We start from the raw sequence: 17,714 nt of genomic DNA on the forward strand, positions 1-17,714 counted from the left end.
GCAGGGGGTTGGACTACATGACCTCCTGAGGTCCCTTCCAACCCCGATATGCTATGATTCTCTGTCTGTGCATTGCTATTATACATATTTAGCACTGGTGTCTGAGTATGGGGCCCATCTGCATGCTAGCATTGTTTCGCCTTTGTATGTAGCAGGAGTTCACCACTACAAAACACTAGGGAGTGTTCTGGTAGGAAGGGCACATCTTATCATTGCAGAATTTCAGTGAACACAGCAGAAATGTATTCTTAGCAAGAGAAGTGCATTAAAAATAAAAGGAGAATCTGGCAGGTTATAGTAATTCAAATACAAGTCAGAATTGGGGCTGAGACAAGTTTGCGGCATCCCTTTTAAATATGTTATTAATGAACAAACACCAGCCCCAAAGCAGCCTTTCCCACTGTCAGCTGCTAGGAAGAAGGGGAACTGCACTTTTCAGTAGAGCAGTCTCTGGAACCTGGTGTGGTGGTGCTTCCCCGTTGTGAGGAGATTGCTCTGTGGTTAATAGATAATGGTCATCAGATGACGCTCAAGAATATGTAACCTAGTTACTGAGTTTTGTGCAATCAATAAAACTTCCCACTGTGCACTGCAAAGGGCTTCTGCTGTGTGGCTCCTGACATCAACTCTTAATACCCATCATTCAAATCAACCTTTGCTGAAGTTAAAGCTATCCCTCTGCCTTCAGGCAGATAGGAAAGAAAGGGAGCTTCATTCTTTTTCTCTTCTTGCCTCCCACAACTTGCTCTCCTTCCTCTGTGCCTGCTATCGAATATGGCAACCCTGCCTTTGTTCCCACCCAACCTGATGGCCCCTTCCCACCTTAGAAGACTTATCCACATTTAAAAATGTGCGTCATGTTTAAACGCCATTGGAGCCTTCGAGTAAATTGAGCTGATGTGTACACTGACTGTGAAGCCTGCTCAACAAGGACAGATAATACAGTAGAACATCAGAGTTATGAACACCTCGGGAATGGAGGTTGTTCGCAACTCTGAATAAAACGTTATGGTTGTTCTTTTAAAAGTTTTCAATTGAACATTGACTTAATACAGCTTTGCAGAAGAAAAATACTGCTTAATTTAAATGAAAAGCACAGAAAGTTTCCTTACCTTGCCAAATCTTTTTAGTAGTTCATGTTTAACACAATACTGTACAGTATTTGCTTTTTTTGGTCTCTGCTGCTGCCTGATTGCATACTTCCGGTTCCACATGAGGTGTGTGGTTGACCGGTCGGTTCATAATTCTGGTGTTTGTAACTCTGAGATTCTACTGTATTCTTCTCACATCAGCTAATGGAATAAATCCTCCTTGGACCATAGGTTAACCAAGAATAGGATCCTGCTAGTCATTCCAACCTTTCCATTCATTCCAACATGCCTCTAGTGTTAGCAACTATTCCAAACTACTGTGAAATTACCCAAAGTCTGGCACAATACAGGCTCTTGCTGCTCCATCACTGAACTGGTCAGAAACAATCAGCAGCAGAGGCTGCTGAATGTAGTGGGAGACAGCAGTACAGAAAGTATTTTCTTAACCTATGTGACCATGTTCCTCGTCAATTGCTCAGACAAAAACTGACCAGATTCTGGTCCATTTAATTGGTGTCCAGAATGCTACAGGAAGCAGCACTGAAATAGACTAGAATCTGGTAATTTTAAACTCCACTGCTGTCTGAACTTTTGAGCAATGTTTCCCATGTCTTCCTGGTGGAGTGAGTGGATTTTTCAAGTCATGTATACAGACAGATGGTAGGCGAGGCAAGGATTTGTTTTTGTAGCTAAGGCACTTAGATTGTAACCTCTATGGGGCAGGGACCATCTGTTCATTGTTTGTACAGCACCTAGCACCAAGGGCCATGACTGGGGCTCCTAGATGCTACAATACAAACAAGTAAGCAATAATAATGAGACTGGGAATCAGGATACCTGGATTCAGTTCCTGGCTTTGCCATTGATTTGCTGTGTGATGTTGGGCAAGCCATTTCATCTCTCCATGCCTCAGTTCCCCATCTGTAAAACTGGAATATTTTTCCCCTCAGCCTGTGTTTAGGAGTTGCTGTAGTACAAATAACAAAAACCTATTGTAAACTCCCATTTTTTCACACTCCTTTAAACCATGTTTTCGATATCCAAATTGAGGTGGTATTGTCGTCACCTAGCCAATAACTCCCTGAATTTCAGGAATCCCATTTTTCTGAATGTGTTGATGTCTTAAACTTTTCAGATTCTTCTTCAGTATAATTTAATTTTGTATTATAGCAACAGGAAACAAGCATTGACTTAAACAGCAAAAAACAAAAACAAAACAACCCCCCCCCCAGCATCTAAGAATTTATCTTGTGCCAAAAAAGAAAGAAAAAAAAAATCTTTCATGCCAATAGTCCATGGGAGTTACAAAAAGCAAGAGATGGAAAGAATAAGAAAAGTTGGGGCAAAATCTCTAATTATAATGGCTTGCTCCACAAATATTATATTACCTCCTTTATAAATTTAAATTCTACTGGGAGTAGAGTAATTGATTTAGAGTCTGCATTCAGGAAATATCTGCCTCAATAAAGCATATTTAAGCTAGATACAGGCTGTGAGGATATGTGCATTATTTATAATTGTTCAGTGAAAAGCCATGCTGAACAGGGCCCTGGAAGGATCCACGCCAAAACTGTAGGGTAAAACAGAAAGAGGGACAAGGGCAGGGATAACCCTGTGTTCCTTATTCCATTCAAGTTCCATGTTCAGTGTGAGAAATTGTCACACTGAAAACAGCGAGTTAGGTACCTAAATGCCTTTGAGGATCTGGGCCTCTCTACCATTGTCACATGACACAGGGACATAGCTCCCTACCTTCAAACCTGCCAATAGGTGACATAATCCACTGAAGCATCTGACAAATGTCTGAAATATGGAACACCTGTGTTGTGTTGAATGTTGCATCATAGTGGATAGAAGAAAATGGATTTTTAACATAAAACTTCTTTTGAAATATAATGTCTCACTCTGTCAATCAAATCTTCCAGTTTTTTAAACAGAAAGCTGGAAAAAACAAATTCCATTCTGTGCACCCATAAGGGCCCTCTCAACACACGTCACCAGCAGAACTCAAACCATGAACCTTCAGTTTTCCAGCACAGACCTCCACCCCCTCTGCTAAAGGAGTAACTGTTGTTCTTTAGCTGGACCAGCCGTAAAGAATGATGCTCCACACTTCACCAATGGGTAACCACAATTTAATATACAGTGTTAAAATATTGGGGGGGGGGAGGAAAATCAGGATTGCCAGGTTCTATTCCTTGCCTTGGGAAGGGAATGTCATGGACAATAAAATGTCCAGTGTTTCTGTTTGTTTAAAAAGTTTAAAATTATATGGTGCATGTCCCTATTAATGAAGAGCACTAAGGAAAACGGCCCCCTATATGGCTTGTGAATTATTCTGTGAAGCATGGGCTGTTTTGCTGAAATCTCATTACTTTGGGGCTCTCCCTATTGGAATGTTAGCTGTACTGGAGCAACTACCCCCAGCTGGGATCATTCATCTTGGAAGGTGGAAGTGCTAAAGTGTTAAATTAACAGCATAAAATGGTACTTTACAGAAACTGGCTATGGAACAAGCTACCAGAAGAGAGAAGACTAACCTAAATCTGATAATCTCCAAAGCACATTGAAAGACATGTTTAATTGCCAAAGCCTCTCTCATATAAAGAGAAAACAAAGAAAGAGCAGCAGGAGACAAAATAAAACAAAAACAGAAAGCAGCGATTCCAAGAATCAGGGAAGGTGAAGAGAGAATCCACTATGAAGTCCTCTACAGACACTGCTGAACAGATCAATATAACCGGGTTGAGCACTTGGATACTATAGAAAGGGAAACCAAAGAACATTAATATTAAAGAAAGATGAAATTGGGATAAAGACAGGCTTCACTTGGATATTATTTTCTAATTTTTCTGGATGTGATAGTACTGGACATGCAAGCTGGAATGCGATAAAGGGCCACATGAGATACTGCACTCACAAGCAAATTCCTGGGACTATGAAATCCAGAGAATGACACACACAATGTATGAGCACAGGATCTGAGTATAAATACAACCCAGAGCAGTGGGGGAATGTCTGGCTAAACATACTTAAAGCTTACCAGAATGCTTATATTAAAACAATTCATTTCAATACAATGCAGAGAGTGCACACAATGCCACAACATATGAATGTGCTTCTGGCTTGTATAATGAAAAAAAAAGATGCTGTATTGTCTTGTTGCATATATATTTCTATTATAAAAGAAATCAGAGAATTTTAAGAACTTGTATGTAAAACTCTTTGGTAGAGCTGTCTGGAAGACAACAATTACGTTTCGCAACAGCTCTCAGGATTTCAAAGTTTGGTTTTGTTCCAGTCCTTCAAATACCTTTGCAAAATAGATTGTGTGTCAAAATAGTGGCTTGCACTCACTGATCAGATGTGATCAGAGAGCTTAGTACATAAAGCACCTTCCCAGCAAAAGCTCTGTTGAAACCGGTAAGTCTCTGCAAAACATTGTGGCTTTGACAAAATGTTGTATTTTGACAAAATTTCACGTAATCCAACATGTTCTGATTAGCGCTAAGATTCTGCGGAAAAATTTGGGTTTTAATATTATTATATAAAATATCTTCATAATCAAGGCTCTCACCATAGTAACCTGATTCTGATTTCATTTACACTAGTGTAAGTCATTAAAATTGGGCCATATCCTGCTTTCCTTGACTGTTTGGGGTGGCTTTCAGGACCATGATGGGACAGGGATTTTGGCTAAAGGCCAAGCAGTTTTGCCTCAAGATGATCTGATAGAATTTCTCTTGGCCTACCTTTAGAGTAGGCTGCAAGGCCTATATATTTCCACTGACACTATCCTTTACTTTTTTCCAATCTCACTCCCCATTTTGCTTCATCCCAGCTGTCAGTCTGAGAATCAATCCCTTTCATAGGTGGGGCAATTAACTTTTGGGGACAGAGGAAGGGAATGTTTCAGTTTCCATCATAGCCTGACAAGACAAAGAAAATGGGAATTTGAACTGCACGACTGAGTGATCTCCGTTTTATACCTTTGTGGACATTGGTGAGAATGTGGGAAGCTTGGAAACAGGTGCCCTAATAAATGGATGAAATTAAATAAAAATATACATACACATTAACCCTATTCTTTTCAGGCATTACACAAATCACACAACTGAACAAATTAGGTACTGAAATGGTGAATTTAGCAATATCTGCAGGTAACCAACATATTGTGGAAAACTGGAAATCCAAATGAAACCTTTCATCTAACTAAATAAATTAAATTTCATCTGTATTGCGGTAGCACCTAGGAGGCCTAGTCATGGAACAGAACCCCATTGTGCGAGGCACTGTACATACACACAAAACAAGAAGATAGTCCCAAAGAGCTTAGTGGAATATCCTGCAGTGCAAGGTGGAGAATAATCAACTTTGTTCAGTGGAAACTCAGTAGGCCACGCCATATAATCTTCACAAAATATCAACATCAGCCAAAGTTTAACAGGCAACATTGCAGTGAGGTATCATATTACTAAAATATATTTATTATTACGAAACCTACCTTGCTTAGCTGTTGTCTGCCTTCATTTGTTTGACAAATTTGTAAATTAGGGTAATTTGCAATGAACATCCATGATAACAATTATTTCAAATATGACCAGGGTGTAGGTCAAAATGGCCCTGAAGAGATTGTCATTTTTGTACCTCAGAACTATGAATCTGCTCTGAAACGTGACTAAAAACTGAACATTAAATATGCCCAAAGGCAGTAAATAAGAAGAGTCATAGCTGCTGACTTCAGTGATATAAAGTAATTGCCTTTTACTTCTGTTAGCCCTGTAGCTGCATTCTGCAGCTCCTTGTGTATGAACAGAATGCTTACTAAGTTCTAAACAGCTACACCTGTGTACTAGACTGAGGACAACAGGACTGTAGATACCACTGAAGGTGTAATAAGATGAAGAACATTGGGCACTGCACAGCGTCAAGCCTTTATCTTTGGCGATGACATGGGGAAGGCAAGACCCTAGTTTGACCTGTATAGTACAGGGCTGGCAAGTACTGAAACCTCTTTATTTATGAAAAGAGCACATCGGATATGCAGTCAGTGAACTAACAATAGATATGAAACCCAGGCTGTCATTTTTACAGTGACTTTGACATCAGGGTGAAATCTTGAAGTAAATAGCAAAACTCCCATTTACTTCACTGGGACCAACATTTCATCCCAGAGTCCAATCATGGACTTCACTGAGAATTGCCTGCATGCAACTGACAGGATGAACAAGCCTTTAAACCACTGATATCCCAAATGCGTGGTTCTCAAAATAAAACAGGAAGACTGAGAAAATTAACTGAAGCCTGATCATTACTGAAATACATTTCCCTGGACAGCCCACTTGAGTACAACAGGATGAGCCATTCCTATCCACCCACAATGCAGTACTGCAAAATTAGGTGCATTACAAGGTCTGACACTTTCCTCTGAAGCACCTGGCCTTGGTCAAAAGTTGAATGACAAAGGACTAGATTGGAATTGTTGCAGTGGATCATTCTGATGTACCTTTATAAGTTAGCTTACCTTGGCCTGAAGTGGGAACTGCAGGGACATTGATAAATTGACAGTTCATCAAATTTCACTGGAGCATCAATACATATTTTTCTAGTCTCTGCTGAAATGTTATGTAACTTTTTACAGCTACTTCTCCGCCCAAACCTGATCTTTAAAAGAAAAGCACCTAGGTTGCTGAGTATTTTAGACCTTTTCAACCTTTTTTTTTCATTTGCAGACCCCTGAAAAATTTAGAATAGAGCTACAGAACCCTTTGGAAATCTTAGACATAGACTGCGGACCCCGAGGGTTCTGCGGACCACAGGTTGAAAACCAGTTTTAGACATTAACATGTTTTAGACATCCTATGATTTAAAAAGTTTTTCAGAAAAAAAAAATGAAAAACCAGCACTGTGCATGTGAGGGGGCACCCCTCACTTATTAGGGAAGAAGGTAATGAGCTCTTCTGGGTTCAGCCAGCACTAACTAGATACACCTGCAAGGCTTGTTCTGTCTGGAGGGAGGAAGCTTAAAAAGTGAAAGCCTGCCACAGGAAGGGACAGGAACTGGGGAAGACTGCTGCGCCTCAGAGACAAGTGATTGCAGGGAGAGAGAGATCAAGGAAGAGGGAGACAGTTGCTGCCCCAGCTGCTTGAGTCTGCCTTTATCAGGTACAGACCAAAGGTTAGCCCCACCCCACCCCCAAAAAAAAGAGGGGGGAAGAGAAGTGTTGTTTAAGGAAGGACTCTAACCCTGATTAGAACAATAAAAAGCCTACAGACAATCTGGAACCAAGAGGGGTGACAGAGATACTGGCCAAGAGGCTAAGCACCTTTCCTTCCACTTTCTTTACTTTGTTCCTCCCTGCCCTTAGAGAAGGCAAAAGGAACTTCTTTTTGGAGAGATCTTATACACCCACAACAGGGGAAGGACTCTTGTGACAGAGAAAGGAAGCAACTCAAATTGTGGTCTGGTGGGGACTCAATGGGCATCACCCACTACAGGGCATTTCTTACTGATTCAAAATTAGCACATTTATCGTTCTGCAACATGAAAACGGTGGTCTCTGAATGAAATGAAAGTGAAAGAAGCTTTGGTCTTAGAGAACATTGTGACTGGAGATCTATGCATGGATTTAAAATTACTTGCAAAATGTACAGTATGTGCAAGTCTATAACACATGCATGGTCTCAAGTGGTAGCAGGCTAGCAATTCACGTCACTGAACCCTACTAAGCCTTATGGTAAGACCAAGTTGCAATAGATAAACAACTTCCTTTTTTTAAATTATGATAAAATTCTGATCTAAATGACACCATGTTGCATAATATATGGGAACAAAGGAAATGGACCTAGATTTAAAAGATCTATACAGTTTGCTTGAGAACATGTTTGAAACCTCTATTTCAAAACATACTGCAAAACAATTAGATGGCAATCACCACCGAGATCACAGGCCTCAGGGTGACGCCTCATCATAGTGTGATCAATTCCATAGGATCAATTCCATTGCTTACACCTTTGGCTTCTTTGAAGATACTCGTTTTAATGCAACACTTACAATTTTATTTCCAATATTCAGTGATATACAGCATTACTATCACCAGAGGTAACAAAGCCCATTTATAATGTACTTGTAAAGCATAAATGGGACAACAAAGAATGAAGCATTGATTTGTTAAATACTCTGGGCCACATCCTCACATGATGTAAATTAGCATTGCTCCATTGATCTCAGTGGAGTGATGCTAATTTACATCAGCTGAGGAGCTGACTCTGTCACTTATGAAGGTGAAAGAGCATAGACAAGAGCGATCAGCTGAAGAGCTCATATATACTGCACACATATTTTACATTTTAAGTATACTAGAAAAGTGGCAATAACTCTGAAGAGGTGCTGTCTGTATAATTTTTTCATCTTTTGAAGATTGATCCCCCTTGGATCTATATGCTGTATGTCAATAATAAAAACAGAGCCTCAGAGAAACAAGAAAAAAAATCACTGCATTTTTGTTGGCATCAAACTATAGTTATTTGACCTTCTCTCTTTTGGTTTATGAAGCTCTTGGAGATATTTTCTTGTAAAGTCCAGATGTTTTTCTATATTTGAGCAACTCAAGAGAGATACTATAGTTATAGTTATTAAGCAACAGACTAAAGATGCTCACTAGTAACATTTAAAAACTTCCCAGTTTGAAAAAAAGAAGAAGAAGAAGGATTTGCTTAACATAGTAAATACCTATACAAATGAAAGCACCATGGAGGTCATGTCTGCAAATGACATAAAATAACCAGTTTCTAACGAGATGGGTGAAAACATACAGTCACTAGAACTTATTAATAACTTATTTATTTAGGTATCAATTCAGGAAGGTACTAACTTCCTAACTTTAAGTATTTGAGCAGTCTCACTGAAATCAATGAGAACTACACATACTGACCTTGCGTACAAACATCTAACTGTGGTTTCAGATTTGGTTTCAAACTGTGATACACGTATTCTATAATACAATGTGCCAAGAATAATCTCCAAATTCAATTGTTTCCATTTAGGTTTATATTTTCATTACTTACTGAAGAACAAGGATATGACTGGTGAAATCTCCATTGTGTAATAAAGATATTTCAAGTGAATATATATTGTTTTTGCCACTTTTCTTTCTGGAGATATAGAAGGAAATTTCAGTAAACTAGATACTTTTTTAAAATTTGTTTTAAATCACACTCAGAATTATATATAATCTCTTAACAGCTTCATCATCAATGGCACTGCTTAGTCCCACAAAATGGTTCTCAGACGTGAGAGAGGATATGGAGCATGCTATTTTTTCATCTCCAAGATCGCACTGCCTGGTCCTCTGTGCTTAGCACTGCAGATGTTGCAGAACTGCAATGGGGACATCTGAAAATTTAAAAGAAAGGTACGTTAGTTAGATAGTACTCTGTATTCTGCAACAAAACAATTGTTATATGAAAATTTTACCTCAGAATTTGGGAAGGTAAACGTAAGTCACTCCATGAATTCTACAGCTTTCTACTGAGCACATAACTCCTGTGCATGTTCACACATACACATATATATAGAAAGGCAGTATAACAGAATGTATTATGCATGAAATAATTATGCTTGGAGCCAAGAAGCAGTATATTCCTCCCTGATTTTGCACGTGCTCTAAAGATACCCTTCAGAACGATGTGTATGTATATAATAAACATATACTGAAGCCAAATTCTGCCCTTATGAGGATTAAATACTTATGCAAACAGCTATGTGCAACAAAGACAGCACAAATTACTTGGCACGCTGTCCTCAGTCTTTGGAAGATCTGTGCTGGTGGATCTGGCTGTGAGTGGATTTCTGAGCCACATTCCCAGATGGTATGGATTGGCACAGCTTCACTGATTTCAAGGGAGCTAGGCTGATTTGCACTAGCTGAGGATCTGGGCCAGAGTCTCTATGTTTTGCTACCCAAATCAAACATTTTTTTAACTCCTGCTTTTTTACCCTCATACATTCCTTACTTTTGCATTATTCTTCCTCCAATATGCCCCACTATGCCTGTATGCATCAAACAGGCTTCCTATAACTATAACTGGCATGGCACCAAACAGCAACTGCTCAGCAGAAATGCTGAGGACCAACAGCTAAACACTAGAATATTAAGACTCCTACGGTAGCATTTACAATAAAAGTCAACTTTTTAAAACAAATCCTCGTACATGTTATCCAGCCTTCTTTGTCCAGGAACAAAATTTCAGACTGGCTTTTGGCATCCTGGCCTTTTAGCCAAAATTTGACTATTCTTCAAATAATCCAATTCATAGTACGGTAATTATTGCTAGTAAATATTGTCTGGTCCAACAACAAATTGCCAACAAATAATTGCTTTTAAGAGAAATATTTAAGAGGCTTTATTATTATGGGAACATGCTAGTAAAATAAAGATCTCTGTGATAAATATTTAAATATATAATTTTTGATGGGCAAATACGGAGATGCCTTGTTTAGTTTGTTACATTTGCTAGAGGGAGTAGTTCTTTAGATAATGACTTTACAACAAAAGAGACAAGTAAAAAATATCTTAAATTTCAATTGTTTTTCCTGTTTTATTAACTTTCTGAGGCTTTTATTTCCAAATCCCCATTCAATTTATTCATTTATATATATAAAGTTATTTATTGTGTTTTCACTCTACAGCTAAAACAATTTAATTCAACAGATAAAGATAAAATTCTCAGGAAAAAAGTGAATATAAACAAAGTTACTTAAATATTTATTCACTAAAACATGAAGATGTTTTTCTCTCCAGATCAAATCAGTGAATGTAAGTTTCTTAAGAATTTATTATGGAAGTTAATTTTAAATTAAAACGTATCTTAGAGAGCTGCTATGGAAAAGTTTTAAAAAAATCAAACAGCTCTTTCACTAAGTCTCTGAAACGCATTTCGTATTCAGATGTGAGAAAAATCAAAATATTTTTCTTGTCTCAGAGCAGCAGTTTTCATTTAAATTATATGTATTTTAGTTGCAGTTGGGTTAACCACCCTTCTCCTAGACACATACTGTGATACAGTCAGAAATAATTGTAATAATCATTTTATAATTCCCGACAGACATGTGCCCTTCTCTGTGGATGGCAAAAGCAAACTATTTGTCCTTGATGAAGGTGATCTCTCATACCCATAGAGATTAAGTTGGTTGCTTACTGTGCTAGGTATAGGGAGGCACTCTTTGTGAAACATATGCCTGCAATGGAACACTGTCACACTGAAGGATTTGGATGCATCTGGAGGAAGAAAATAAATGCATTACAATGAGATAGTGAAACAAAGGAGCTGATGGTTATAATAATTTACCTTACCTATGCAAAAGATATTGATACATTCCATTATTTATGCAGAATAGTAGTAATGTCTTACATTTAGGTAGCATCCTTCAGCTTAATGTATTCCAAAAATTGTTTAGATTATTACAGGTGGCTCAGGTAGTGCCAACAATTAATACTGCCCAACACTTTCCATCATGAAACACCATTTTCTAGTGCTAATAACTTTGCTAAACTTGATCCATTTGGGCTGAAATTTTCTTTATTGCATGTCTGCCTAAGAATGATTTTTTTCTTTTTTGGTGGGGGGGGGGAGGGAAGAAGGAAATGTCAGCTAAAACAGTTCAACCACTTCTGAGAACAAGGTTATGGAAAATACATTGTTTTGCCCGTGTTAAAAAAAAATCTACAACTGTTTGTTGAGAAGCTCTTGCACCTCTGATTTGGAGCAAGAACTTTTAATTTGGCAAAGGGCTGCTCTGCAGTCAGGGATGTGCCTTTTGATGTCCTCATGAAAATTCGCCCGAGGTATAAGCCTCTGAATAACTCTTATAGTACATATTTTGTCCATAAAGACACACAAGAATCACTTCATGAATCATTAATATGCAGTTTTTAATGCATTAAAAATAGGTGGCCAATCATCACTGGAACATCCTTCCCTTCCAGATTTTCTACTACCAGAGGCCTGTGCTAGGCTTGATGTTGGTAGAGATGAACACAGCAGAACTACATTGTGAATCTAGCCCATGGTCTGACAAAACCATTTCAGTTTTACTTTCTCTTCTACACCATGTCAACATCAATTTGGCAAATGATGAAAAAAAAACAAAACTGAAATGAAAGTGCTTCCACGAATGCTTTGTGCCACTGCTCAGTAGCTGGCTTTTTCACTAAAAAGAAAGTAATCTTAGTCAAATACTTAGCCATAAGTATTCTCATCTGGAGGGCCCAGGCCAACTTATTCTATTGAATCAAGCTATAACCTTCTCATGCTGAGAAACAAGTAAAAAAAACAACTATAATATTTTTTGTGCTATTGCACCCTGCCAAAATATATATCTTTATAAATAATGCTTTGCTGAATTTCTATTTTCAGGGCTAATCTCAGAAAATGTTTTAAAACTGCAATCTGTTATAAGATACAGTAACTCCTCGCCTAACGTTGCAGTTATGTTCCTGAAACATGCGACTTTAGGTGAAATGATGTTAAGCAAATCCAATTTCCCCATAAGAATTAATGTAAGTGGGGTGGGTTAGGTTCCGGGACATTTTTTTTTCACCAGACTATATATATATATATATATATATATATATATATATATATACACACACACACACACACACACACTATATACAAATACATATATATATACACACACACATATTATACACACCCCCACACACAGAGTATAAGTTTTAAACAAACAATTTAATACTGTACACAACGATGATGATCGTGAAGCTTGGTTGAGGTGGTGAAGTCAAAGGGTGGGATATTTCCCAGGGAATGCCTTACTGCTAAATGATGAACTAGCAGTAGCTGAGCCCTCAAGGATTAACACACTGTTGTTAATGTAGCCTCACACTCTAGAAGGCAGCACAAATGGAGGGAGGGGAGACAGCATGGCAGACAGAGACACATAGTGTGTGTGTGAGAGAGATGTGCATTGCTCCTTTAAGTGCACTGACCCCACTCTAAGTACATTGCCTTTTTCAGTATATCAGCAAGTTGAGACAGCAGCTGCTGCCACCAGCAAGCTTCCTCCGTCCTGAGCCCTGTCATGTCCCACTCTGGAGGAGATGGGGTAAGCATGGGGGGAGGGGGACACCCTGATATTAGTACCCTTCTTTACCCCATTCCCTGGGCATAACGAGCAGGAGGCTCCCGGGAGCAGCTTCAAGGCAGAGGGCAGGAGCAGCACATGGCAGTGGGGCTGAACTGCTGGCAATTGATAGTCTGCTGGGTGACAGCTGCACAGGGAACTTAGGGGAGCGGGGAGCTGATAGGGGGCTGCCAGTCCACCCTGGTTTCAAGCCCCAACCAGCTTGCTCCAACGGGTTGCTCTTTCTGCAAGCAGTGGACAAACAACGTTATAAGGCAGTATTTCACAACTTTAAACCAGCATGTTTCCTAATTCATCAGCAACGTAACAACAAAACAGTGTTAACCAGGGCAACTTTAAAAGAGGAGTTACTGTAAGTGAAAATATCTTAGCACTGAGTGAAGCAATGTGTTTTCAAATGCTCAGATTGTAACAGGTTTATTCCACGAACAACAATATTTTTTTATTTAGATTTCCTAAAAAAGAATGCTCTCTCACAAGATCTCTTTCCCACCAAGTGTCCTACCTGAAGGAAGTATAGGGGAAAGACACGATTCACAGATATTCTCTTCTGTAAGAAAACATATATTTAAAAATGAATGACAAAGAACATTATGTTATCATCATGCCTCAAGCAGACATGGCCCTGTCTTTACTATAGAAATTCCAGCATCCAATGCTGCATTTTGTGGAATTATTTATAATGCTCTATGCAGTCTATTAAAAATTTAAGTATGAAATAGAAGCAGCCTTATTATCATCATGAAAATATGTAGTAAGGTGCTTAAATTCTGTGGAGAATGTACCATTTAAACACCTAGATTGACAGTCAGATCAGAGCTGTAAACTCACAGGAAGAGCTTTGAAAGAGGTTAAAAAAATATATGGCTGTTTTTTCCATGTACAGTATGCTGTGTCAGAAGCTCTGATCCTCTGACTTTATAGATGTGAGGTGTTCTTGTGCTGGAATTATCATTGCATTTCCTTAGAGTTACACAACAGCTGATTTTTTATCATAGGTGCTTTTGAAATAGTTTTAGGTATCTTTAAAAGCTGTATTGTAATTTCTTGTTTAGGTTACATATTCTGATTAACAGAATATTTGCGTAGCCAACAGATCCCAGGAGGCAATACTTTTTAGTCTGATCAGAGCAGAGACTACTTAGATCAAGATAAAAGTACTTACACAGGGACCTGTAGTTTCCAGAAGCTAGCAATTCCTCATTAAAGATGAGGGCTAGCAGCATCCCACTCCATTTTCTGTAAATTAGGTATGAGGCCCAGGCCCTTGGCAGGCTTCCAATATTATCCTTGGTTGGGCACCCATAGTCTAAAAGCAAAGAATACCGCTCAACAGTTTTGAAGATTATCGTATTTTGTTTGTACCCACCATCCACACGGACACCTTTCATTTGAGTTCGGTGCATTTTCTTCAATAGCGACAGTGAGTCTGCAACAAGTATCTTCTTGCATCCCTCACGTAGTAAAATCTATCACAAAGTACACAACCAGATAAGATTAAGTCAAGTCAATTACTATACATGCAAATGGAGAAAACTGTACTCAGATCTTGTCATACATGATGAGGCCAACTTTAAAAACTTTTCATTTGACTAATAAGAAATGCCACCTCAGTACTTGAAGCATTCTCTATATCAGTGCTTCGCAATTCTAAACCTTGGGATTCCTTGTGAAACTAAGGCTTTTTCTACACTATGAGGGGAGATTGATCTGAGTTACGCAACTTCAGTTATGCGAATAAAGTAGCGACATATCTAGATCTAGTTACCGCGATCTAGTTACCACACTATGCAATGTTGATTGGAGACGCTCTTCCATTGACTCCCCTTGCGCTTCTCATTCAAGTGGAGTACAGGAGTCGATGGGAGAGCAATCTGTGGTTGATTTAGCAGGTCTTTGCTAGACCTGCTAAATCGACCGCTAATGCACCGATCGCCACATGTCGAACCCCTGGTAAGTGTAGACAAGGCTAAGAAAGGTTTGATTACCTTCTCCCCAAATATATCTAAGCAAGCAAAATTTGTAACTATAATCAAACTACAAGCAAAGTTCTGAAGTTTAATTAGAAAGGAGGGGAGGGGAGGGGGTCAAAAATTGTAAACACCCACTCAATTCAATACAATGGATGAACTTGCTTATGATAAGGTTCCAATGGAAGAAAATCTAAGGGAAAAAGGAGATCAGGAGAGCTGGCAATTTCTCTAAGGTGCTACAGCAAACTATCCCAACATGAAGCAAAAATATGTGGAATACTAAGAGGCCACTATGGCTGAATCAGGAACTCTTTAAATGACCTGAACATCCAAAAGGGATTCTACAAAAAGTATAAATATGGACAAATTTCTAAGGATGAATATGAAAGAGAAGCACAAACATGCAGCAACAAAATCAGAAAGGCTAAAACCTAGACCTACCAAGGGACATAAAATGTAATAAGAGGTTGCATAAATACATTAGGAGCAAGAGAAAGACCAATAAAAATGTAGGTTGTCTACTTAGAATGGATGGAGAACTATTAATAAATGACATCACAAAGGTTGAGGTATTTAATGTCTACTTTGTTTCAGTCTTCACTAAAGATGTAAATTATGACTAGATACTTAACACAATTAATATTAACAAGGGGAAAGGAACATTAGGCAAAAGAGAGAAAGAACAGGTTAAAGAATATTTACATAAATTAGATGTATTCAAGTCAGTGAAACCAGATGAAATTCACCCTAAAGTACTTAAGAAACTAGATGAAACAATCCTGGAACCATTAGCAATTATCTTTGAGGCCTCAAGAGGGATGGGTAAGGTGCCAGAGGATTGAAGAAGAGCAAATATAGTACTTATCTTTAAAATGTACCAGTCAGCCTAAGTTTGGTAGCTGGAAAGATATTGGAACAAATTATTCAACAATCAATTTGTAAGCACCTAGAGGATAAGAGCATTATAAGTAATAGCAAACATGGATTTGTCAAGAACAAATCATGCCAATCAACCTAATTTCCTTCTCTGAAAAGGTTACTGGCATAAAGGATAGAGCGGAGTAGTAGAGGTAATACATGTCGGTTTTAGTAAGGCTTCTGACAGTCTCCTATGAGATTCTCATAAGCAAACTACACAAATGTCGTCTAGATGAGATTACTATAACATAGGTGCAAAACTCCTTGAAAGACCATACTGAGAGTAGTTATCAACGGTTTACTGTCTAACTGGGATGATGAATCTAGTGGCATCCTGCAGGGGCTGTCCTGGGTCCAGTACTATTCAATATTTTCATTAATGACTTGGATTACGGAGTAGAGCACATGTTTATAAAATCTGTTGATGACTCCAAGCTGGGAAGCATTGCTAACATTTTGTAAGAGGATTAGAATTCAAAACAACCTTGATAAATTGGAGAATTGGTCTGAAATCAACAAGATGAAATTCAAAACAGACAAGTTAGAAAGGAAAAAAAAAATTGCTCAACTACAAAATGGGGAATAACTGGCTTGCTGGGAATACTGCTGAAAAGGATCTGGGGGTTATAGAGGATGAAAAATACGAGTCAACAATGTGATGCAGTTACAAAAAAGGCTAATTTCATTCTGGGGTGCAGTCACAAGAGTTTCATATGTAAGACCATGAGGTAGTTGTCCTGCTCTGATTGGCACTCGTGAGGCCTCAGCTGGAGTACTGTGGACAAACTGGAGTGCTTTAGGAAAAATATGGACAACTGGAGAGATTCCAGAAGAGAGATAACAAAAGGATAAAAGGTTTCGAAAAGCTGACCTATGAGGAAAGGTTAAAAAAAAATGGCCTTGTTTAGTCTTGGGAAAAGAAAAATGAGGGGGAACTTAACAACAGTTTTCAGATTTGAATAAGGTTGTTATAAAGAGAATGGTGATCAATTGTTCTTCGTGTCCACTGAAGGTAGAACAAGAATAATGGGCTTAATCTGCAGCAAGGGAGATTTAGGTTAGACATTAGGAAAAACTTGATAACTATAAGCAGAGTTACGTACTACAATAGACGTTCAGAGTTAGGTTGGGGGGTTTTAAGGACAGGTTAGACAAACACCTGTGAGAGGTGGTCTAGGTATACTTGGTCCTGCCTAAGTGCAGTGGGGGACGACGCTGGGGGGAGGGCGCTGGACTACATGATCTATTATGGTCCCTGCCAACCCTACGTTTCTAGGATTCTAGAATCATATTGGTGCCTTCTGGCCTTATAATTTTTAATTTATGAATTCAGCTCATCTAGCTAGCAAGACAGGTTAAGCGAGCCACCCAAGATGAAGGTATCAGCAAGGGGACAATTCATCATTAAGGAAAATTTTCTTCAGCATGTTTGTCCACATGGATTCCCTTCTTGATGCGCACACTTCCCATGAGCACAAGATCAGATTCATTTGGTCACCGATGTCAGCTGGAGCCATGACTGCACCCTGCATGTCCTTGCTCCCCACCCTCCTCCTAGGGCATAAA

General features: G+C 38.7%; 1 protein-coding gene across 3 annotated transcripts in view; it reads right to left on the reverse strand.

The window, feature by feature from the left end:
• Positions 1–8,110: 8,110 nt before the first annotated feature.
• VPS41 (VPS41 subunit of HOPS complex) overlaps positions 8,111–17,714 on the reverse strand; it is a 172,026-nt gene continuing 162,422 nt past the window's right edge. For all 3 annotated transcript variants that reach the window (XM_032797067.2, XM_032797066.2, XM_032797070.2), the window contains 4 exons: positions 14,627–14,726; positions 13,763–13,807; positions 11,292–11,371; positions 8,111–9,486 (listed from right to left, as the gene is read on the reverse strand). In XM_032797067.2, the coding sequence (XP_032652958.1) occupies positions 9,406–9,486; positions 11,292–11,371; positions 13,763–13,807; positions 14,627–14,726 (306 nt within the window). In that variant the 3' untranslated portion in view covers positions 8,111–9,405. The remainder of the gene's footprint in view (positions 9,487–11,291; positions 11,372–13,762; positions 13,808–14,626; positions 14,727–17,714) is intronic.

The sequence above is a fragment of the Chelonoidis abingdonii genome, chromosome 2 (assembly GCF_003597395.2).
Source record: "Chelonoidis abingdonii isolate Lonesome George chromosome 2, CheloAbing_2.0, whole genome shotgun sequence".
In the NCBI taxonomy this organism is placed as follows: Eukaryota; Metazoa; Chordata; order Testudines; family Testudinidae; genus Chelonoidis; species Chelonoidis abingdonii.